The sequence below is a fragment of the Schistocerca gregaria genome, chromosome 8 (assembly GCF_023897955.1).
Source record: "Schistocerca gregaria isolate iqSchGreg1 chromosome 8, iqSchGreg1.2, whole genome shotgun sequence".
Taxonomy (NCBI): Eukaryota; Metazoa; Arthropoda; class Insecta; order Orthoptera; family Acrididae; genus Schistocerca; species Schistocerca gregaria.
The window spans coordinates 52,842,680-52,867,280 of NC_064927.1; the positions used below are offsets into that span (position 1 = coordinate 52,842,680).

At 42.0% G+C, this 24,601-nt stretch overlaps 1 protein-coding gene across 4 annotated transcripts in view; it reads left to right on the top strand.

The window, feature by feature from the left end:
• The window catches only part of LOC126284587 (putative ankyrin repeat protein RF_0381), a 66,005-nt gene that overhangs the window by 24,679 nt on the left and 16,725 nt on the right, over positions 1–24,601 (top strand). For all 4 annotated transcript variants that reach the window (XM_049983613.1, XM_049983616.1, XM_049983614.1 and 1 more), the window contains one exon: positions 21,098–21,428. In XM_049983613.1, the coding sequence (XP_049839570.1) occupies positions 21,098–21,428 (331 nt within the window). The remainder of the gene's footprint in view (positions 1–21,097; positions 21,429–24,601) is intronic.

Sequence of the window (24,601 nt, forward strand, 5' to 3'; positions counted from 1 at the left end):
TGATGGATGTTTCGTCTATACTTGAGGCTGGAGCATGTTGTGGTTGTGGCGCTCAAGCGTCCGCCATGTTTGGACAGATGTAACCCAAACGCTGATACGAAATGTTCTTTCACTAGTGACGGCATTAATTTATTGAAGGGCCAAGCCTCGCGTTGAAGATCATTTATGGTTTACATCATCTAGTTTTATTATACTCCATTACTCAATCACGTCTTAAGAAGATGTGTCACTATCCAACATTGTATGACCTACCTGTGAGATCTTTTGTGACAAAAGGTCGTTAATGGATAAGGGAGAATGATTTATACAATTTCACTGATATAAAATTATAGTTAATAAGAGGATTTAACGTCAATCTAATTTTTTGTCAAAAGATGCTTTCACATGTTTACATAATAAGACAATTGATAAGCTACATCTTGCTGAAATATTCAGTTCATCGTTCATAAATTCTTCAAATGAGTAGTAGCATCAATGATGTACAGTATTGTGCAGTTTTCATTTCTGTCAATCTAGGTTCATACTCAGAATGTTCTTGACTTTTGGTTTGTTGTAAATTTTCATTCTCGTGTACTAGGGAGTTGGAGCATATAATTTTAAACGATGAGTGGGCAGCTTAAAACTTTCTTAATTTCTTGTATTGTAAGTGTGGTCAAAGCAGTTTTCCTGTCATAATTCTAAATTGTTATGTAAAAAAATTATAATATCATAGGTATAAAAGGAGGGCACTCTTAACAATGTCAGATTTTCAAATAATGGGTGACATCAATTTCTTGAATGTAGAGCACACATGTTCCTAACAATTTTTTTCTGGAATTTCAGTATGCACATTAACTCGCTCTACTTTCCCCTAAAAGCAATACCACACCTCATAACTGACTGTAAGTAGCTATGGTATCCAATTTTCCTTGTGTTCATTTCAGTGGCATTCGCGTGTTTCATACATACTCAACATGTTTACTCCAGTTTAAATTGTTATCTGGGTTTAGTTCTAAAAATTTCACAGAATCCACTTTTTCTAGATTTCGATTTTTGTGATTTATTTTAATTTCCTGGGATGCTGTATGTTTTGTTCTGAACTGGACAACATCGGTTTTTGGGATGTCTAGGATTGATCCATTGAGATGAAACCAAGTTTCTGAATGATCTATTGTATTGATGATGCTGACAGGAATAGTTTCTGGGTCCTGTTTTTCAATTAATACAGTTGTGTCATCTGCAAATAAGACTGATGGGGTATTCATATTGATTGATGGTTATTAATGTAGAATAGAGGTAGCCACACGTTCTGCGGCACCTTGTCATGGTATGCGCGGCTTCCTCGTCCCCCTCCGCCCCCCCCCCCCCCCCCGTCGTCGTCTGAAGTTCGAGTCCTCCCTTTTTCCTCGGGCTTGGGTATGTGTGTCGTCCTTAGCGTGAGTAGTATGTAAGCTTAGGGACTTATGACCTCAGAAGTTTCGTCCCATAAGACCATACCACAAATACCCAAATAGAATAGAAACAAAATAGGTCCTAGGATAGAACCTTGAGAAATACCTTGCATTACTATCTTTCATTTGGATAATTTTCTGCATTTGTAGAGACAACCATTCTGTTTCCTGTTGCACAGTTATGAAGTAAGCCACTGTAAAGCACAACCCTAATTCCACGCATGTTAACTTTGTGATTAAGAAGTGCATGATTTATGCACGACTTACTGAATCAAAAACTTTTGTGGGATCACAAAAGATCCGTCTCACTTAATTCTGATTGGCTAATGATAAGCTGATCTTACCAGCAAACTTGTTTATTGCATGTGTAATGTTTTTCCGCATTGAAGCCAAATTGAGTTTTCAAAATAATCTCATGTTCTTCAATAAAACTTTGAATCTGCATGGCAGCAGCTTTTTCGAATACTTTCGAAAGTACTAGGGGAAGAGATATGGATGATAATTTCCCATACTCTCTCTTGACCCTCTTTTTGAACAGCAGTTTTACTTCTGCATACTATAGCTCCTCTGGGAAACATCTGTGTTCAAAAGACTGGTTTATTATTAAAGATACCAGGTGTCCTATTATCTTACGCACAAATTTGAGAATTTTGGTGTGCATCCAATACCAATTTGAATTGCAATTTTTTTTTTTGTTTTTCAGTGTTAATATGGTGTTTTCTTCTTCTGTCACTGACACCACTTTAAATTTTGTGAAGCATTCAGACATTAGATCAAGTCCAAAGAGACATACTATATAGTCATAAACTGAAACATTGATGTATGATTTAATTACACTAATGAAGAATTCATTGCAGCATTTTCAAATTCGAGCTGGATTTACAATAACCTTATCTTCAAGCTTGGTTTTACAAAATGTTCAAATGTGTGTAAAATCTTATGGGACTTAACTGCTAAGGTCATCAATCCCTAAGCTTACACACTACTTGACCTAAATTATCCTAAGGACAAACACACACGCACACGTGCCTGAGGGAGGACTAACTTCTGCCGGGACCAGCAGCACAGTCTATGACAGCAACACCTTAGAACACTCGGCTAATCCCGCGCGGCTTGATTTTACAAATTTCATGACTAGATGCTTTAATACCTAATTCAGATTTCACAACTGACCACACTGCCTTTGATTTATTTTCATTACTTGCCATTTGATTAGATGTCTTGACAACTTTCTTAAATCTAATTTTGTATTGTCTAACGTTTGAATAATATCAGAACTTTTATTATATCTTAGTTCATCCTGTAGCTGCCTTTTCTTGGCACTGGAGATTTTTGTACCTTTAGTGATCTACTTCAATTTTTTTAAGCTTTACTAAAATAAGTTTCAGGTGGAAATGTTTCATTGAAAACATTTAAAAAACTACTTAATGTTTAAAAGTTTGCAGTGCTTTAAATGTTTGTCAAACTACCATTCTCTCTCATTCACCTTGTGACAAAATGAAATCATGTTTACCAAAATTAAAGTTTCATTTTACATGGACCTTTTTACACAGAACTTCCTTACTTGACCCGGGCAACTCAATGAATATTACTGAATGATCAGAATTTCAAAAACGTAATTCGTTAAAATATTGTCAATACATGTAGCTGACAGAGCATTTTAGTCATTGGTTTTGAAAAATTTGATTTGAAACCGTATTTTTCATTAAGTCAATGAATTTTGATGCTTCACCGTTTTCAGTCAACCCATTGATACTCAAATCCACAGCAATTACAATTTTCATCTTCTTTCTATACTAAGGTCCTGTAGCAAAAACTGAAATTTACATAGGAAACGCTCAATTGTGAATTTCCCTAGGATTTTATAAACCGAGATTATAACAATATTTGGGTTCCTTAATTTGACACAACAACCATCAAAAATACACTCCCCCTTTAAACAGTTGAAGTCACTTCCTACTAGTAATCTAAATCTGAGTGAATAAGTATGCATGAAGCTCCACGAAACTTACTTTTCCTAGAAAAGCTGGTAGCTACCTTAAAGACTTCTATTTTAGTTAATATTTTTATTGTTCCTTCGTTTATGTTTGCTATTGGTCAGAAGTCGGTAAGGTTCTTTAACATCCCCATCAGCAGTTTTTAGTTTCTCTTTTTTTATGATTCGATAAGTATCAGCAAACATTCTGCTAAGTGTTTTGGAACCTAATTTATTAAGATGTAAATCATCTATCCCCAGATTTTTATTAATAATTTATTAGGATTTATAAATGCAGTTCCTAACCTGTTGCAGTTCTCTTTGATTAAGGAATTTATTCCTGCTATATTTGTTTTGCTCACTGACCTGTGTATTATGCCACTTATTACAATAGTAGAAGCCTTGTAGAGGTGCTATTCGAATCTTGTTTCTTGCCTCAGTAACACTTTCTTCTTAGCTTCTGCTTGGAAGGAAATTCGTACCCTCATGTAGGAATTTAGCTTTGTAGTTCCAGCTGGTTCATCTCTTGAAGTTCCTTCCTAGTTTAATAACTCAGATGTTCAGATGTTTATTCATTTTCTGAGCACGTACACCATTTTATGTGTTTGATACTTCGATGTTTGTCAGCATACTGTTGCCAATAACGAGGAACTCTTCTTTAAGAGGATTCGTTTGACTACTGCGCTGCTTGTGTACTCTTTTTGTTGTGTCACTTTTGCTCATCATAAGTATTACTAGATTTAAAGTCTTCAGCTTATTCCAAATATGTCAGACATTCTTTTAAGGACTGTGGAAGTGTATCACTCCACCAATTTTCGCGACTTCGTCCATTATTAATGTTTCGCTCATTTTCTTGTGTATTCTCCAGAACAGGTGTTTTCATACAATTACAATTTTCTTGACGCTTTAGGTCTTCATTTTCTTGCGTCAGTAGTCGTATTTCACTTTTCAAAGCGTCTATATCATTTAACAGGATTTTTATAATTTCCTCTTTCGACTTCACAGCCAATGATAAAGTAGTAGGTACTAGAAAAAGGAATTATGGAAGAGTATTGGCTTGACAACGAGAGAGGAGAAAGACTAAGTTCTGCCATAAGTATCAGTAATGGCGTATACTCATTTCAAGAATCGCAGGAGCAGGGGCTATACTTGAAAAATCAAGAAGATGCCATTTAGATTACATCATAGTCAAACAGGGATTCTGAAATCAGATAATGGATTGTAAGGAATACCCAGAGACAGATATAGATTCAAATCAGAACGATGAAGGGTAGGCCGAAGTTTGAGAGACTAGTCAGAAAGAATCAATGCGCGAGAGATATGCTTGAAGTTCTCCGATGCTATAAACACTGTGATAACGAATAGCTCAGGAGCCAGTTCAGTTGTAGAGGAACGGACAGCTCTAAAAAGTATATTCATAGAAGTTGGCAAGGAGAACATAGGTACAAGGAATGTAACCACGAAGAAACCTTTTAAAACAGAAAAAAATACTTCAGGTGATCGACCAAAGAAGGAAGTACAAAATATTCCGGTAAATTGAGGAATACAGAAATGCAGGTCACTTAGGAACGAAATACGTAGGATTTACAGAGAAGCTAAGGAGAAATGGCCGGTTGAATCGAAAAAGAAGTGATTGTCGGAAGGACTGACCCAGCGTATAGAAAACACAAAACAACGTTCGGTGAAATTAAAAGTAAGAGCGCTAACATTAAGAGTGCAACGGGAATTTGACTGTGAAATGCAGCGAGAGGGCGGATGTATGGAAGGAGTACACTGAAGGTCTATGACGATGACGGCTTGTCTGATGAAGTGATAGAAGAAAAAGGAGTACAGAGGGAAGGGATGGGGGATACAGTATTGTAATCACAAATTAAAAGAGCTTTGGAAGACTTAAGATCGAATAAGGTAAAAGGGATTGACAACATTTCGTCGCAATTTATTAAACCATTGGGGAAAGCGCCAACAAAACAACCATTCAGGTTGATGTGTAGAATGAATAAGACTGGCGTAATACTATTAGACTATCAAACATCATGCATACGATTCAGAAGATAGCATTAGCCAACAAGAGCGAGAATTATCGCACAATCGGCTTAACAGTTCATACATCCAAGCTGTTGACAGGAATTCTGGCAGGAATTACGTGCAGAAGAATGGAAGAGAAGACTGAGGATCTGTTAAATGACTATCAGTTTGGCTTTGAGAAAGGTAAAGGCACCAGAGGTGCAGTTCTGACGTCGTGGTTGATAATAGAACCAAAACTGAGGAAAAATCAAGAAACGTTCGTCGAATTTGTTGACCTGGAAAAAATAGTTCGACAATTTAAGAGGGTGCAAAACGATCGAAATTATGAGAAAAATAACGGCAAGCTACAGGGAAAGACGTGTTACGAATCAAGACTGGAAGACCATGAACGAAGTGCTCGTAGTAAAAAGGGTCTAAGACAGGGATGTAATCTTTCACCTCTACTGTTCAATCTACGTATGGAAGAAGCAACCACGGGAATCAAAGAATGGCCCCAGAGTGGGATTAAATTTTAGGGCGAAGAGATATCAGTGATAAGATCCTCTGATGACGTTGCTGTCCTGAATGAAAGAGAAGAAGAACTGCAGGCTCTGTTAAATGGATTGGGCAGCCTAATGCGTGCAGAACATGTATTGAGAGTAAATCGAAGAAAGACGAATGTAACGAGAAGTAACAGAAACGAGAACAAAGAGAAACTTAACATCAGAATTTGGGATCACGAATTAGATGAAATTAAGGGATTCTGCTAAGTAGGCAGTAAAGTAGTCCTTGATGGACGGAGCGAGGACAACATAAAAAGCAGACTACTACGGGTATAAACGACATTCCCGGCGAAGGAAAGTCTGCTGTTATCAAATATAGATCTTAATGTGAGAGCTAAATTTCTGACAAGGAACTCCTTGAGTGCGAGGTTGCAAAAGGTCAGCGATGTTTACCGCATTCAACCCTCACATATCGTCTGCCACGCCACCACAGTACTGGCTGCTCGGGTCTGCAGGTATCCAATGGCAAGCACAGCGTGAGGCTACTTTGCATAGTTAAAGTGATACGGTGATGGTGCTACAGTGCTAGTGATGTTGAGACAAAAGTAGAGCAATGGCAACGATAAACAAAGCAAAAATTGCATTCTCTCTACGGCGACAGTTGCCGAAGTTGGCACTTCGTCAGGACTTTTGGAGAGTGAGAAAGCAGTGGCAGATGAATATTAGCGTTTCTGTAAGATGAGTCAGCGGAATGCGTGGTGTCGTATACGTTTAACTGTGCGGACTATGTACATAAGTAGTACGGTGACGACTACACGCGCTTAACAACTGAAAGTGAAACAAACAGATCTTGAGCTATGTAGTTCATCATCGTTGTCCGACATGGAGCTACAAATCCCGTCTTCAGTGAAACGTAGTAAAGGGCAATCGTCGTTCAAAGAGCTGGCACTAAACATAATTTCGTACACAGAATATCGTCCGCAGCATAGTAAAAAAAAATTATGATCGTATTTCGAATACGTTCGCAGCCGTGTAGTTTTTCAAGAGTGCTCGATACAATTTACAGTACGCAATGATAATCACCTACTATGTTATGCACATAAAATTGAGCGTGGCAATGATTACATTACTTTCTAGCGAAGCAGTGGATGGTTGTATAACTTCACATTATGCTACAGAACTGGAACATAACGAGATTTCATACAGAGCGTCGACTTGACGGTGCACAGAAAACTGCTGATTCGGCCTGAAAATTTGTGTATGAGGTATAAAAACTTACCCCGTAGCTCAGCAAGAAATCCATTTCCAACTCTGACCAATCGGGATACAAAGAGGAAATGCATACTAAAGGAAGCCTGAAAACTAGAGCTGGATGGTGAATTGTTGGTAAATTATTTACTGTGTTGACAAAAGTTGGAGGTGCTTTTTCCCCTAGATTCTTTCTCGCGTGCGTGAACTTGTAACGGAAGTCCGGAATATTTGCGTCACAGCAAGCAACAGTGAGAAAATGGTCGTGAGAGAAGTGCAGCCGTGATATGAGCAGTGCATTTGACCAATAGCTGGTCAAATAGCTTACTTTTGCTTGAATTCTCGCCTGCATATAAAATCATAGTGTCAGTTATCCCTTCTGATAAGTGTTTGACATTGCAATTCCTACCATGTAGAACCACTAACCAAATTCAGCTTCTAGATGTTTTTTTCCGCGCCTATAAAACATATTACCGCACTATCTGTCGCTACGCCATTAAGCATAGCCAGTTTTATGACAAGCTCCACAAAAGTCTGCTTCATATTCGGCTGCATGTTATCACATTCCATCGGTTCTCTTCAGCCAGTTGCGCCAATATGATTCGATATGGATACCTGACAGAGAGTCCTGCACAGTTTGTAAATCCCAAGGATTTCGCGCTCGATCTTGATAGTGTGAACCTTTGTGATAAAGCCATTTTTCATTTGATTTTCATTGTGCAAGTTTGATCCGTTAATTTTACTTTTAAAACCTTTTCTTACAGAATTTACTTCATTTACTAGCGATTCACCAAGAACATTAACACACACACACACACATATATATATATATATATATATATATATATATATATATATATATATATATATATATATTAGTAGGAGCCCTTGGGCTGAGAAGCTTCCGCTTCCTTTCAACACGGCCGTAGTCACGACCGCTCACAACGACCTCTGATAAACTTCACTGGTGCAAATCTGCGACACACCAGATTACTTTAGCAACTCACACAAACACATTAACTATGCACCCCGTAAGAGGGATGGAAATACTACAAACTCTCACACTAAGACATCATTTGCCACCAAAGTGCTATTTTTTTTTAAAAGGTCTCTTGCCGTTAAAGGGTGGCAACTTTATAAAAATGACTGCTTAAATAAAACTCGTGAAGTCCAGACTTACATCAAGTGTACAACATGCCCCACATTGCACATATACCGCCTCGCAAGATGATAGGCAAGCAAAAAACATTTCAGGAATTCGCTCTTTACCTTCATTCTATAAATTCATTAATACCGAATCCGACAAACATGACAGAGGCAGCTATAAACGTATGGCAGACCGACCGACCGACAGACATACAGACACTAACTGCCTAACAAATATGGACGAGAGAGACGAACAGGCTGGGGACGAGAGACGGACCAAGAACACAAATAGAATTTAACAAGTAACTGAAACAAAGATTCTGGCAAAGACCTGGCGCAGCACCCCGAAGACGCTCTCACGAAGCGTCCGCTGCCAGCCGCTTCAAGGGACGTAGGAAGGCGCGCCGACCTCCCGTCTCATTGCGTCGCAGCTCGCTCCGACCAGACCGATGTCGTAGGTTGACTCTTGTTGCTCTCGTGAAGGACGCGAAGCCACTACGCCTCGCTATACGGAGCGGCCCACTGGAGTCACGTGGCGACCTCACATGCGACGACGCTGAAGACGGACAAGGCTACTTGTGTCAGTACCCGACCAACCAACCAATCGATCCAATCGGGCTTAAAGTCGATCCGAACGACGGACATCCTGGCACTCCCAACGGCAGACCGACACTGACTAAGCAATCACTCGGTCGGACCCACCCCTGCAGAGGAAACATGCCCTCAGGCTACCCGACATCCCTGCCCCGGGAAGAGACCGACCTCCGTTCAATCCAATCGCCAATGTGCATTGCCTGAACAAACTCGAGCAGACTGGAGGCCTAACACGTACTAGAACTCCAGACCCTGACTGCCCCACATTGACCCAGCTGACCAACTGACCGACTCGACGAGACCAACTCAGACTAACTGGCGAGCTTATAGCGCCCCTTAAATGCACGTGAACAGGCAACTTTTCCCCTTTTCCACCAGAGGGAAACACCAAAGCTGCGATTGCCACAGCGGCGCCACCGCCAGAAACGGGGGGCGACTGCTTCATACTTCGCGCTGCGGCGCTCTCTTCAATACAGCAAATTTTTCCACAGCTCAAAGTTAATGGTTTGCTTTGAACATTTCTTCAACGCCGACAATGTCTATTTTGTGAAGTGTAATACATACATCCTGTAACAGGTTGATCTCTATTCGTCCAGGACACTCTTCCCGCCACCCCCCCCCCCCCCCTGATGCACATGTTAAGTCATTAGCAACTAATATTTTTCCAGTTATAACTGTTAATGCAACGCCTTCGAATGAACCTCATTAAAGATCGAACTTTCGACCTTGAGCTCCTTGTGAGAATGTATGTTTGAAGCACAGCATTGTATTTTAGTGAAACATGGGCTGTGGCAAAACCAGAACGAGAGAGAATCGAAACATTTGATGTGTGGTGTTACAGAAGAATATTCAAAATTAGGTGAACTGATGATGTAAGGAACGAGAAGGTTCTCCGCAGAACCGCGTAGAAAGGAATTTATGGAAAATACTGAAAAGGAGGGACAGGACGACAGGACAGCTGTTAAGACATCAGGGAAAAGAAAGGGCTCTAAAGGGTAAAAACTGTAGTGGAAGACAGAGATTGGAATACATCCAGCCAATAACGGAGGATGCACGGTGCAAGTGCCACTCTGGGGTGAAGAGGTAGGGAACCACCTTGGTGTGGTCCTACTTATGAATGTTCAGGATTGATGACTTTATTTGTTTTTTGGTGGGTGAGAGTTGGCAGAGATTTGTCACAGTTATGAAAGTGTCTTACAGCAAAATAATTTAATGGTCTTTTCCATTTCCTTATCACACAGTTAAATAAATATCTCTACTATAATGTGTTCATGAGTATGATTGACCGCAATAATGCAGTCATTAACTAGAGAGCTTTATGTGTTGCTTTACTAAAGAAACCCACAGTAACATAACGTGATGGCCCGAAAAAATGTCTACAAATATAGACAACAATATTAAACAGATTATTAGTTTCATTAATTTTTTTGGAGGTACTTTTATAATGCAGTAAAGAAAGTTAAGAGATTGTTCTACGAGTGTGGTATGGTTTTGGCAATGTGTTCTTTTTTGTCTTAAAGTTTCCGACAGATGGTTGTTAGAATGTGGAGCGAGTGAGATAGTAGCTTCAGTTGCTGACTTCAGCAAGTCAGAAGGGAGTCAGACGAGGAGTCTGGCTTATGATGAGAGACAGAGCACACGAACATTATTTTGGGGGTGAAAGATTAAAATTACACGCGTTGATAAATTATAATTGCTGGAAATGATGGAGAAGGAGAGCAAGGACTGACAGGAGACAGTTTGGCTCACAATAAAGAGCAGTCTTGCTGCACAAATTGTTAATATTAACATCAAATGGGTGAGAAATTTTGAGACGCTGCGCTATGATACATCAAAACAGGTAGAGGAAATTGGGAGAGGTAAAATATTTCAATTGCAACTACTCATTTGCCTGTTGTAGAGTTAATGTAGGAACGTCCTCTTCATCAGCGATGATTCCGAAAACTATTTGGCAGTAGACCCAGTTTCTTTAGGTGTTGCAACCGATACCTTTTATACTGCGACTTATGTACTTCAGTATCGCTCCTTATCTGAAAATTTTCCATTGACATACCCGTCTATTATTGCCTTTAGGAGCCTGTTATTTGTCAATAGATATACAACATTCTAAACTCCTTCTTTTACAAAAGAATTCCATGATGTCCTGTTTTAAAGATTTCATAATTTGTCATTTCATCTGTCTATTTGATTTACAGTATTCGCCTCTAAGACAAAACTGCGAAAGATTTCTCTTGTATCCTCCAGTCACACCGTCCAGTCTCACAGTCATACAATGACACACTGGTAACGCATGCTCACTGAAAACTTTTCTGCATTTGGTACCCCTTTTCTTTTCACCGGCGGCAGTTCTTATTTGTTCTTTGCTTCTTCCACCTCCCGTGATATTGTTAACTGAGTAAGTAACGAGCCAGCTACTTTCAATACCGTACCACGCTCATGTACTCGTACTCTCGTTTGTGGTCCTTTGTCACAATCCATCACCTTGATTCAGGCTCTGTTTTTTCATGTTACACAGTTTTGTCATGACTTACACATTTAAGATGGATTCGAGATCTTGTTCACTTTCAGATAAAACAGCTGAGCAATCAGCGTATCTACTCCTGAAGCCGCGCTGGGTAGCCGCGCTGTCTTGACACCTTGCCACGGTTCTCGCTGCTCCCCCCATCGAAGGTTGGAGTCCTCCCTTGGCCATGGGTGTGAGTGTTGTGCTTAGCGTATCTTGGATTAAGTTAGATTAAATAGTGTGTAAGTCTAGGGACCGATGACCTCCCATAGGAACTTACCACTACTCCTGTATTAATAATCCGTTCTCTCAGTTTTTAAATGCATCTTCTTCCTACAGAATGAAAATAATTGCTTATAAGGCACATTCTTGCCGAATTTATTTCTGAGTATATGGCTCCACCTATGTAGAGCATCAACCAATAATTTCCTTCTCATTTACATAAGGCGTCCACATTAGTCATCACTCTCTCTGCTTTATACCTACTGTTTTCAGTACCTCAAATTTTTTTGCTGTTTTATATTATGAAACACTTTGTCACACACGTACACTGTTAAACTAGTTTGCATAAATTTCAAAACTACTTTTAGAGGTTATATTCCTCCTCTGATTCTTCAGTTTCTATGGGACGGAAATTGATTTGTCGAGTACTTGACGTCTACTGTTCGAGAAAAACGGAGATTATTATTTTTAGGTTCGGAAGTAAGGCAAGAGTTCGGCAATTTTCGAATTCTAAGACATTCCTCTTTTTAGGGTGAACTTTATGTGGTTTCCCTAAAGTATGTGGGCAGTTTTCGCGGTTCATTTATGTTAAACGTAAGAGTATCTAACTGGTTTTCTATTTCTATACCTTCAACTTTGAAAAGTTTGGCAAGATTATTCTCTTCCACAGGGATTTATTGTTTCTCAGCAGTTTCAGAACGAGTTAACACAAAATATCTGCAATTAAAGAACGATAGTGTAACATCTCATGTGAAGGATACAGTCTGACTGCCTAATATAGACATTTTAAACACCGAGTGTCATATGGAACTGAGAATCCCTTCAGCGAGCGTTACAGCCTGTAAGTGAGCCTGTAAGTGAGGCTTTATATCAAGGAGAAATATTTACTTATCAGTAGCATCTGCAGCATTGCTGTTGCATGACATCAGTTAGAAAACGACAGCACACACCGTAGTTGAAACATAGGCACTTTCTCTACGAGTGCCTCTGCCATATTGCAGTACGAATTGTTGCACTTCGTCGTAATGGATTATGTCAGTAATATGTAGAACGAGTTGCAGTGTGTCTATGTAAACGCCAGGTAATTTTTCACTCCAGACTGTAGTAACAGGTGATTTCCTGGATCAGTAACTACAGAAAGGAATTAAGGAAACGAGGTATGCACCCCATTTGTTTTCTATGGCCTTCTCCAAGGTAGTGTTCTAGACCCTTTGCTGTTTCTTATCTGGGAGACAATCTGAGCAACCGTCTTAAGTTAACTGCAGACGACGCTGTCGTTTATGGATTAGTAAATTCATGAGAAGACTAAAACAAATTGGAAAACGATTTAGAAAAGATACCTGTATGGCGCTAAAATTGGCAGTTGACCCTAAATATCGATGAGTGTGAGTACATCCATAAGAGTGTTAAAAGGAATCCGCTGAACTTCGATTGCACGCTACATCAGTGAAATCTAAAGACTGTAAATTCAAATAAATATCTAGGAATTACAATTACAAACAATTTAAATGTCAAGGAACAGACAAAAAATGTTGTGGGAGAGGCTAACCAAAGACTGCACTTAATTGGTAGGACACGTAGAAAATGTAACAGATCTACTAAGGAGATTGCCTAAACTATGCTTTGCGACGGAACTGTCTCTTAATCCACTGTCACTGAAGCAAGCTGCAAATTGATATTCACCTACCTCAGATCGACGTCTGCTCACTGTCCCTTCACTCTGCAACGTAGATACTTAAAAGGTGATGAAAAAGCAGCGTTGATGAAAACAGCACCTAATATCTACAATTACTGAGGCAGCGTAAATTTGTTCCTTTAAATATTCATAATAAATATCAGGTGAGAAACGGAGTCTTGATTTTCATTGAAAGTTCGGTAATCTGGTAAAAGTAGCTTTTATTTTCTTTGCTTAAACATGTGTCATCGGCCCACATTTAATATGCAAAACTGCTATTATAACTTCCCAGTTTATGTCACATGTATAGCAGTCAGAATTCTCCCATGTCCGTTCCGAAAGAAATCGCGCGAATATACAGTCACTTTCTACACATAAAGTTCATTTCTTACATAAGCCATTCAATGGATTTCTTTCACAAAGATTGCTCACCGAATATATTCTGTAGTAGAACATAGAACATCGCCACGCGGAATTTTTGAAGTCCAACAAGTCACACGCATATATCTCCCGAACAAAATATGCCACGTTTCTCAAACTTTTACAAAATGCTCGTAGCAACAAAAGCTACCTTTTCAAAACCATCTGAATTCGAGGGACCTAACATTTCTTCATCTTACATATTTTAGGGACGGACATATTTAACAGGACCTTCGTGTCTGACAAGCTAGTCCACGGCTCCTCCTCTCCAGCTACTGATGCAACCTAAGTAACTCGCAGTGTGTGGGAACAATACTGACTTCCGACTGGCTGTTGTAAAAGGCCAGCCAATCCGATCACATCTAGATCTCACTCGCGCCAAAACTGTTCTGAGCCAATCACTACATCAGATTCATTGGCGTCACTTCGACAGACAAATTATTACTATAATGTTTATTAATTGAAACTAAACGAAAATTAGTCCTGAGATAAGTTTACAAAACTGATTATATCGTTGCCGACTTTCTGGCTGCTTTATTAAATAAGCAAACACTCATAGACATACGTCATCTGCCAGTTAGGGGATTTACAATGTCATGACAACTTGGTGGCGTTAACACTTGCTTGTGACGTAAGGTGTATCACGATATAAATTTTAAATTTGATATATGTCTCCCATACACACTAACATTCACTCTCATTTACTGTCACCCTAATACAAAATATAAATATTACCTTTTGAACTCTTATTTTCGTACCGAAAGAATAATTATCGAAAGTTTAGAATTGAAAATCTTCATAAAATAAATCGGCTCACTGGGAGTGCTATTACTGCTTTCAAACAACAAAAGAAATACAAACTGTTACGGTTCCTATCTGAATTTACTTTCTTAAGTTTCGGTGAAGCACTTCTTTAATGGGCTTTTCATAGCTCCGAAACTGTTGTAGGTAGCAGTATCAAATTTTTACACATTGTTCATGAATAACAAAAGGTCCTGTACCACTTTTTGAATAGTTATGTAGTTTCTTAGGTGAGGTGAATAAGTGGACTCTATACGTGGCACACAAAAGCTTTCCCACACTCGGCCAGAAGGGCAGGTGGCTGATGACGCAATCGGCAGGTCACAAGTCGGCCGCCGCTGGATGCTACTATACTGGAGGCTTGCAATGCAGTTTGTCATAACGTAACAAAACTCACTGCAAACACGGCGGTCCTGGATTAATCCCCGACGCTACAGCTTGTCCGTCCTCTTTTAGAATACTGCTGTGCGGTGTGGGATCCTTAGCGGATAGGATTGACGAAATACATCGAAAAAGTTCAAAGTAGGGCAGCACGTTTTGTATTATCGCGAAATAGGGGAGAGAGAGCGACTGAAATGATACAGAATTTGGGATGGACATCATTAAAACAAAAGGTGTTTTTCGTTGCGGAGCAATCTTCTCATGGAATTCCAGTCACCAACTTTTCCCCCCGAATGCGGAAATATTTTGTTGGCGCCGCCCTACATAGGAAGAATATATCACCATGACAAAATAAGGGAAATCAGAGCTCGTACGGAAAGGTATAGGTGTCCGTTCTTTCCTTGCGCTGTACGAGATTGGAATAAGAGAGAATTGTAAAGGGGGTTCGACGAACTCTCTGCCAGGCACTTAAATGTGATTTGCAGAGTATCCGTGTAGATGTAGATGAAAAAAATTAGGAAGTTGCGTAAGCGGCATTATTAGAGATTTGGAGCTACTCAGCTGTGGCATGAATTTGGCATGGTTAGGATGTGATATGGCTGCTGAGACACCCTCTAAACCCGCAGGGCAGAACAGGTGATTAGGATTGTGGAAAGGGTCAAGTCAGGTGTCGGTCAGGTTCACTCAAGACTGTAATTTACTATCATTTAATAACACCTTTAAACCAAAACGGCACACAGCCGAACCTTTAGAACTACAAGTTTCAAAAAAAGACAATTATTTCACCGCTGAGGGCCTCCAAACAAGAAATCTTAAAAGTCAACAAAGTGCAGTTAAAATAGCAAATAAAAAAATTAAAATATATATGGTATCATAGCTGGGCTGGAAATCCTCAAGGCAAATGTAGATAGAACAAACATATGCAAGATGCAGTACAAGCGGTTGAGGACCACAATTAAATTTGAAAATTTTAAAATATATTACCATACTTTTAAGGCAGAAGGCCACAATGTTTTTTATTGAAGAGTAATTTCAAAAATAAGGTTTTAACCGGCTTAAGATACACAATTGATTTCTCAAAATTCAAAAATACATAAATTCCAGTAAAAACAGGAATTTTTAAATCATTTTCTGTGATAGATTATAAAGAGACAATTAAACACCGGTGAGAAAGAGAATACAGAAAACGGCACTCAGAAGCCTCCATGGAGATCGGTGTGACCTCGTTAACGTAGTTCAACTGGGTGTGAGCACAATGGGACTTAACTGCTGATGTCATCAGTCCCCTAGAACTTAGAACTGCTTAAACCTAACTAACCTGTGAACAGCACACACATCCATGCCCGAGGCAGGATTCGAACCTGCGACCGTAGCTGTCGTGCGGTTGCAGACTGTAGCGTCTAGAACCGCTCGGCAACTTCAGCCGAGGTTCACTTAGGTGAGACAGGTGATGAGCCAAACTACACTTGATCTTTGGGAACCAAACGAAGGGACAGCCAACTATCAGTATAAGAGAATTCAAACACAAAATGTTACGGGCGTAATTAACCACAATCAAATATGTATATGTACTAATCTGTCAAAACTATATACCGCGTGTGTCAGCGACAACAGGTGAGGAAAGGAGACTGCCTGAAATTGCGTTAGCGGCCAGGGTGGGTAACCGTAACACTAACGGCCACAAGGCAGAAAATTCCGCTCGTGCACTTGCATTGTAGTCAACTAATATAGTTAATTTCACCGCATAGCGGCTAAATTTCAGCAATACAAACTGTGTAGCTCACAGGAAAACCTTCACAACAGTGAACTACCGAAACGAACTACACAACATGAATGGATGTGGCTTGTTTTGTGTTAGCAAAAGATCCAACACCGTGTTACGAGTGGAGGCCGAAAAGCACGCGTTTTAGCTCACGCAGGCTGGCGTGAGGAGGGAAGAACTATACTGACGTGGAACACGACAAGGAATAGGAATTCAGAAAGCGGACGCAATTATTTTGATACTTTAATCCATTAATGATGAACGTCGCTCTTGACGGTACATGATTCACAATATTATCTGTCCAGAATACATTCCTGAAGATATAGTAACTGAGTATGGCGCCTTGCTAGGTCCTAGCAAATGACGTAACTGAAGGCTATGCTAAACTGCCGACTCTGCAAATGAGAGCATGTGTAGACAGTGAACCATCGCTAGCAAAGTCGGCTATACAACTGGGGCAAGTGCTAGGGAGTCTCTCTAGACTAGATCTGCCGTGTGGCGGCGCTCGGTCTGCAATCATTGATAGTGTTGATAGTGGCGACACGCGGGTCCGACGTATACCAACAGATCGCGGCCGACTTAAAGGATACCATCTATCAAGTATGGTGTCTGGCGGTGACACCATAACTTGGATACTTAAAACACACTCAACTTTGACGACCTGGGTCGGTGAGCCACGAAGCTCGTAGCGATCGGACAGCTCCTCACACCCTCCAACACTGCGCAGGAACCGCCAGCAGACTGCACCGCGCGGAGATATCGTGCCTGGTCAGCACGAACCGACCGACTGGCTCATAATGCCCACAACAACTAAAATAGTCGTCAGTGGAAATAACGCCAACTACACACACAACCTGACAAACACCTGCACGAAGACCTGAACGATACCGAACAGTAACTAAGCGCACAAGAAGGCAAATCGGGAGTCGATGCAAAGGCACATACACACACAGCCGACCAGTGAACGATCGGCGAGCCAAAACGCTGTCGTCCGGTAGGACGCCCGACCGCCGATCCACCAAGACCGTGGCTCGGCACAAGTGATGTCTGACGGCAATGGCCAGGCGATCCATGTCAACGCACACCCCACTGCTGCTCCAACCCGACTCCACTAGTGACGACTGGCAGTTCCGGACTGCGCTCCAGACGCGTTCCAACTGACTGGCAGACCCGAACTCGCGACCCGAGCTCCCTTAAGGCGGGGTAGGACACCAAACGGACCGACTTGGAGCAGGAGAGGCACCACAGGACATTTTAATTTCCACTGTTTATACTTTTACAAATAAATTCATATAACTTTAACAGCATGACCAGGGAGGATTCAGGATTCATACTCATAGCAGTGCAAGCTCAAAAACTTAACAAAACACTTTTCTTTATATGTGAAATTTCATCATTTTTTCACTTACTACTGGCTGCATTTGTTGCTATAGGTACACTTTTCTTCCTAAGTAAGAGAGGTTCTTCGATGATTTTTGCACAGCATACAAACCATAGTTACAGGTGTATGAAAGTTTAGAAGTTATTTAATTTATGGAAAAATGAATGAACTGTTACATTTTAAACTTCATTTTTAGAAAAAAATCAAGTTTTATTATTAATTATCTCTATTTTTTCCATAGTTTTTTAATAGATTTGGGAAATTCTAGAGTTTCATACACTTGTAACTACTGTTTGTATGCTATTAAAAATTCACCGAAGAATCTCTCTTACTCAAGAAGAAAAGTGTACCTATAGCAAGAAATGCAGCCAGTAATAAGTGAAGAAATGACGAAATTTCACACGTAAAAAAAAGGTATTTTGCTACGTTTTTGAACTTACACTGCGATGAGTGTGAGTCCTCAATCCTTCCTGGTCATGGTGACAGTTTTATGAATTTATTTGTAAAAGTATACAGGGTGTTACCAAAAGGTACGCCCATACTTTCAGGAAACATTCCTCACACACAAAGAAAGAAAATATGTTATCTAGAATGAGATTTTCACTCTGCAGCGGAGTGTGCGCTGATATGAAACTTCCTAGCAGATTAAAACTGTGTGCCCGACCGAGACTCGAACTTAGGACCTTTGCCTTTCTCGGGCAAGTGCTATACCAACTTTTTTTGTTTTTTTTTTTTAATCTCATTTTGTTCGCTTTTGATCGTTTCATCTGTTCGGGGCGAACGTCGTAAGACATCGGCAGAAGTAAAGCGGTGAGGACAGGGAGTGAGTCGTGCTTCGGTAGCTCAGATGGTAGAGCACTTGCCCGCGAAAGACAAAGGTCCGGAGTTCGAGTCTCGGTCGGGTACACAGTTTTAATCTGGCAGGAAGTTTCATATCAGCGCACACTCCGCTGCAGAGAAAAAATATCATTCTGGTAACATCCCCTAGGCTGTGGCTAAGCCATGTCTCCGCAGTATCCTTTCTTTCAGAAGTGCTACTTATGCAAGGTTCGCAGGAGAGTTTCTATAAGGTTCGGAAGGTTGGAGACGAGATACTGGCAGAAGTAGAGATGTGAGGACCGGGCGTGAGTCGTGCTAGGGTAGCTCAGTTGGTAGAGGACTTGTCTGCGAAAGGCAACGGTCCCGAGTTCGAGCCTCGGTCGGGCACACAGTTTTAATGTACCAGGAAGTTTCAAAATATGTTGTGTGGACATGTGACCGGAAACGATTACTTTACATGTTACAGCTCATTTTATTACTTCTCTTCAAATCACATTAATCATGGAATGGAAACACACAGCAACAGCACCTACCAGCGTGACTTCAAACACATTGTTACAGGAAATGTTCAAAATGTCCTCCGTTAGCGAGGGTACATGCATCCACCTTCCGTCGCATGGAATCCCTGATGTGCTGATGCAGCCCTGGAGAATGGGGTATTGTATCACAGCCGTCCACAATACCAGCCCGAAGAGTCTCCACATTTGATACCGGGATTGCGTAGACAAGAGCTTTAAAATGCCCCCATAAATGAAAGTCAAGAGGGTTGAGGTCAGGAAAGCGTGGAGGCCATGGAATTGGTACGCCTCTACCAATCCATCGGTCACCGAATCTGTTGTTGAGAAGCGTACGAACACTTCGACTGAAATGTGCAGGACCTCCATCGTGCATGAACCACATGTTGTGTCGTACTTGTAAAGGCACATGTTCTAGGAGCACAGGCAGAGTATCCAGCATGAAATCGTGATAACGTGCTCCATTGAGCGTAGGTGGAAGAACATGGGGCCGAATCAAGACATCAACAACAATTCCTACCCAAAAGTTCACAGAAAACCTGTGTTGATGACGTGATTGCACAATTGCGTGCGGATTCTCGTCAGCCCACACATGTAGATTGTGAAAATTTACAATTTGATCACGTTGAATTGAATCCTCATCCGTAAAGAGAACACTTGCACTGAAATGAGGATTAACACATTGTTGGATGAACCATTTACAGAAGTGTACCTGTGGAGGCCAATCAGCTGCTGATAGTGCCTGCACACGCTGTACACGGTACGGAAACAACTGGTTCTCCCGTAGCACTCTCCATACAGTGACGTGGTCAACATTACCTTGTACAGCAGCAATTTCTCTGACGGTGACATTAGGGTCATCGTCAACTGCACGAAGAATAGCCTCGTCCGTTGCAGGTGTCCTCGTCGTTCTAGGTCTTCCTCCGTGCTCCCTAAGACCCCCATCAATTGCTTCGAACGCCTTCGTTCGGGTGTAAATCTGTCTCGACACAAACGTACCGTGCCACTGCTATTGCCCCGTACTAATCCATACATCAAATGGGCATCTGCCAACTCCGCATTTGTAAACATTGCACTGACTGCCAAACCATGTTCGTGATGAACAGTAACTTGTCGATGCCACGTACTGATGTGCTTGATGCTAGTACTGTAGAGCAATGAGTCGCATGTCAACACAAGCACCGAAGTCAACATTACCTTCCTTCAATTGGGGCAACTGGCGGTGAATCGAGGAAGTACTACAGTACATTCTGACGAAATTAAAATGAGCTCTAACATGGAAATTAAGCGTTTCCCGACACATGCCCACGTAACATTTTTTCTTTATTTGTGTGTGAGGAATGTTTCCTGAAAGTTTGGCCGTACCTTTTTGTAACAGCCTGTAGACAGTAGAAATTAAAATGTCCTCTAGTGACTCACCTGCTCCAAGTCGGCCCGTTTGACGTCCTATCCCCCTTAAGACAGACAACGAACTGGAAGAAATAGCAGTGGAGCAAAGATACTACGAGAGGGGATATATCGATACGTGCTGCTAGCGCCGGTCACGGTCAGGCAAGGCAGCAACTCAGTGACAGTTGTAATTTGAATTAACGCACTGAGGCGGAAGTACGTTAAAAAAACAGGGTGTAAAATAGACGACGGCGGGAACATGAGCCACGCACGCCTCAGCTGCCAGTGACCTGCCACGGAGAGCACTTAGGGACCGCTGGTCGGCACAGACCTGCTCCTGGCTGACGCGAGCGCCGAGGCCGCCATCCCCGCCGCCGTCCCCGCGCGGCCGCAGAGGGCTGCGCAGTGGCGCGCAGAGCCAGAGCCGCCGGAGTGCGGGTGGCGGGGGGTGGCGCCGCTCAACGTGCAGACGGCGGCGGCCACGGCCGTCATCGCGCTCAACTACTCGTGCCGCAGCCTCGGCGAGGCCGCCGTCGCCTTTCTCAGGGGAAACCTGCTGCCCGTCATGGCCACGCGGGGCTGGGCCGTCGCCGTACTCCACTACCCGCACTTCGTCGTACAGTTGTCTCGCCTGCTTGCAGAGCTGCCAGCAGCAACCAGGTAAGCGATAGAGCTGTGTGTGTCTGTCACTGACTTTCACCAGATGTACCTATGCAATGAAATACGCCATCATTGACAACCGGTTTTTGGTGTTTTGTGTACATAGTTCCTCGTAGTCAGCTCGTTCACAGCTTTCCCACTTGAGCGCGCCCCGCTAAACACAACAGCGCAGGCGCAGCGCTCGTCCGTCTCCGCACTACGAGATGGCCCTGTCTTAGACATGGACCAAATTCTGCTTCCTCCGATCCGCGTATTAATATGTCTTGCAGCCAATGAGATTGCTGTCCCATCCTCTGTTATGCCAGTCCCGCCTGGATATCTGCCCTCCACCCCCAAATTCTATAAATCTCTCCAGATCCTTGACCGTCATGCACTCCGCCTCACCTTCCGTATACGCCTCCCATCCCCCACGTGGGTCATCCATGATCTCATTCCTTTGCCCCATCTGCTCCTATTCCTCGAACATATCTGCATCCTCTACACCTCCCGCCGCCTTGATCCCCCCCTAACCCTCTGGTTGCTCCTCTCCTCTCCCCACCCCCTGCCACGTCTTCACTGTTGTGTCCCCCCTACCCTCCATCTCTGCACCCTTCATCTCCTTTCACAAGGTGGCTTCCATCAACTCCCCCTCCCGGATAATGCCCTCTCGCCCTCCATTTATCCCTCCTATCAACTCTGATTCTCACTCCCCCTCCTTTCCTCTCTCCTTTTCCCAGGCTCCCTCTCCCCCCATTCCATCCTCTTTTTTCCCCACCTCCCCTCTCTCTGCCCCCTTCTCTCCCCCGAGTCCTTTTGCATTTCCCTCCTCTACCGCCTCTCAATCCCTCCCGCGTCTGCCTTGCCCCTCTCCCCCTTTATTAGTCCTCTACCTCCTTGGTTCCCCCCTTTTCGTTTTCTTTCCTTCCTCCCTCCTTCTTCTTCCCCCTCCTCCATCCCCCCCACCTGCCTTTGGCTCGGGAGTGTCATCTTTGTGCTGCTCTTTTCGTGCAGTGTTTTGCAGTGAGTGTTCCGTGATGTGTTTTTTGGGCAGTGTTGCGAACGGCCATCATACTGTCGCTGGGTGTGCTTTTTATCTCTTGCGAACAGAAACCAGACTGTCGACGTATTTTTTAATTGTGTGTGTAGTATGTTACTTGTCTGATTCCTGTGTCTTTTATTAACATTGCCAACCCCTTTTTCTTTCTGTTTTATCTTTCCTAATTTTTCCGCCATTTTACACTTTACGTCACCATTTTATCGCCTGTTTTTCTTGTTTCTTTTCTTCTTCCGTTTTTAAAATAAAAGTCTGTAGGCTGTAGAGCAGCGTACTAAGCTGCTGCCAGCCCGCCCCATTCGGGGGGTATTGAAAATCAATAAAGGAAAAAAAATTAAAAAAATGAGAGTGCTGCTAACGTAGAACCTTTTCTCCTCGCGGATCACACTCGCGCCGTGATACCTGAACGCGCGAGGTATTGTAACTAGTGTACAGACCTCCGGTCAGTCAGTCTGCATTAGTCTGCACGCGTCTGCATTGGTTTGCACCAGTCAGTACCAGTTTGAATTAGTCTGTACCATCTGTACCACTCTGTAGTCAAGTTTCAGTCTGCGCCTAATAAGATTACCACATTCCTGTACAGAGCCATGAAGAGAAATGTATAGACACTTTGTCAAGTATCAAAGAGAACAAGATTAACGTACCAAGACCAAAGGAACTTCAGATTGTCAATTGTAAATAGCATTCAGAATCAGGTTAAGTAAGGTTTATGATTTTTAGTATTTTAATAAATGTCTGTTAAAATTAATCAACTTCTGTTTAAAGTTGGTCACTGTCAATCTGCTATTCTAAGCCTGCAAGTGGCATTTCTATCGTCTGACCCAACGGCAGAAGATAAACACGCCACGATAAGACCACGAGACTTATTGCTGACACTCGCCTACTTCGTTAGAGCGACAAGTCAAATAATCTGATGGTGTGTGTACCGAAGGTCTTACAGTACGCACACCACAAGTAGATAATACTGATTTCATTGGCACTGGAAGAGGTTTCTTTCAATAAAATGAAAGTTAGGGACCCTAGGCGGGTCAGCTAAATGTCGGCGGATTTTAACACGAATGCTTTCACTTTGCCTACTGGATAGGGTTGTTGGCTCTGGCTGAAGGCCTGTTATGAGACCCAGCCTGTTAATTAAAATTGCCCCTTTACTAATTTTGATTAATATTTAATAACTAAATAGTGTTCAGGGAACTGATCACTACTAAACAAACAAGGATAGCATTGAACACATTTATTGAACAACAATCTTCCTAACATCAAACTGAACAACGACATAATGGCAATGGCATTTAAATTCCAAAACTAACTCTTAAGGTCGGATAACGCATCTGTACTTGTTATTTTCTACTCTCTCCCCTTGTCAGACGGCATAAAACACGTCACACAAATCTATTTCAATTACCAAGTTTTCAATAAGAGCGTGGCTGGAAAACTGAGCTCTGGTAATCACAGGCGTGCATAATATCGTATTACATGCCGAAGCTGAGCGTCACGTTACCAAATGCAGCGCCGTGGACAGTCCAGCAAGCTGCCGACGGCGTCTGCGTCGTCGAGGAGCCTCAATTGCAACAAAATGAATTTATTTTCGCGAACAGGCTTCCTGTTCGTAAACTCCTATTCAAAATCTAATTCTGCTTTTCTTTCCAATCGTCTTGCACTCGTTAAGACGGGACTCACCAGTCCAAAGACGGAATCCAGTAACGTCTTTAATAAAGTGTGGCTCAAGGAAATTGCTCTGCTCCTGTCTGCTTCCTGTGAGACAGTATTCCGAACCGTAACTAGCGGAATCAGCCTGTCTCTAACAGCAAAACATGACAGTTCCTCTAACTGAATACTAGTTTCAGTTGCAGCTGGCAGACTTATTCAAAGTTCTGCACAGCACACTGAAATGAATTTACTCTCTTACAGCAGAGCCGAAGCACGACATCCGCTCGCTACAGGAGCTAAGACGCTTCTCTTCGATAACAGCTCCAAAAGCTTCCCTCTGCAAAAATCAGCACCCTCACGCTATTTTTCGAGCTGGCCAATCCTGTGGCTCTAGACCAACACAGTTCGCCCCCACTATTATTTCCTGGCTTCTTCCAGCCAATTAAAACGTTCTGCGCCTAGAATGTTCTGGAACAAACTGAAACTTCGTTCA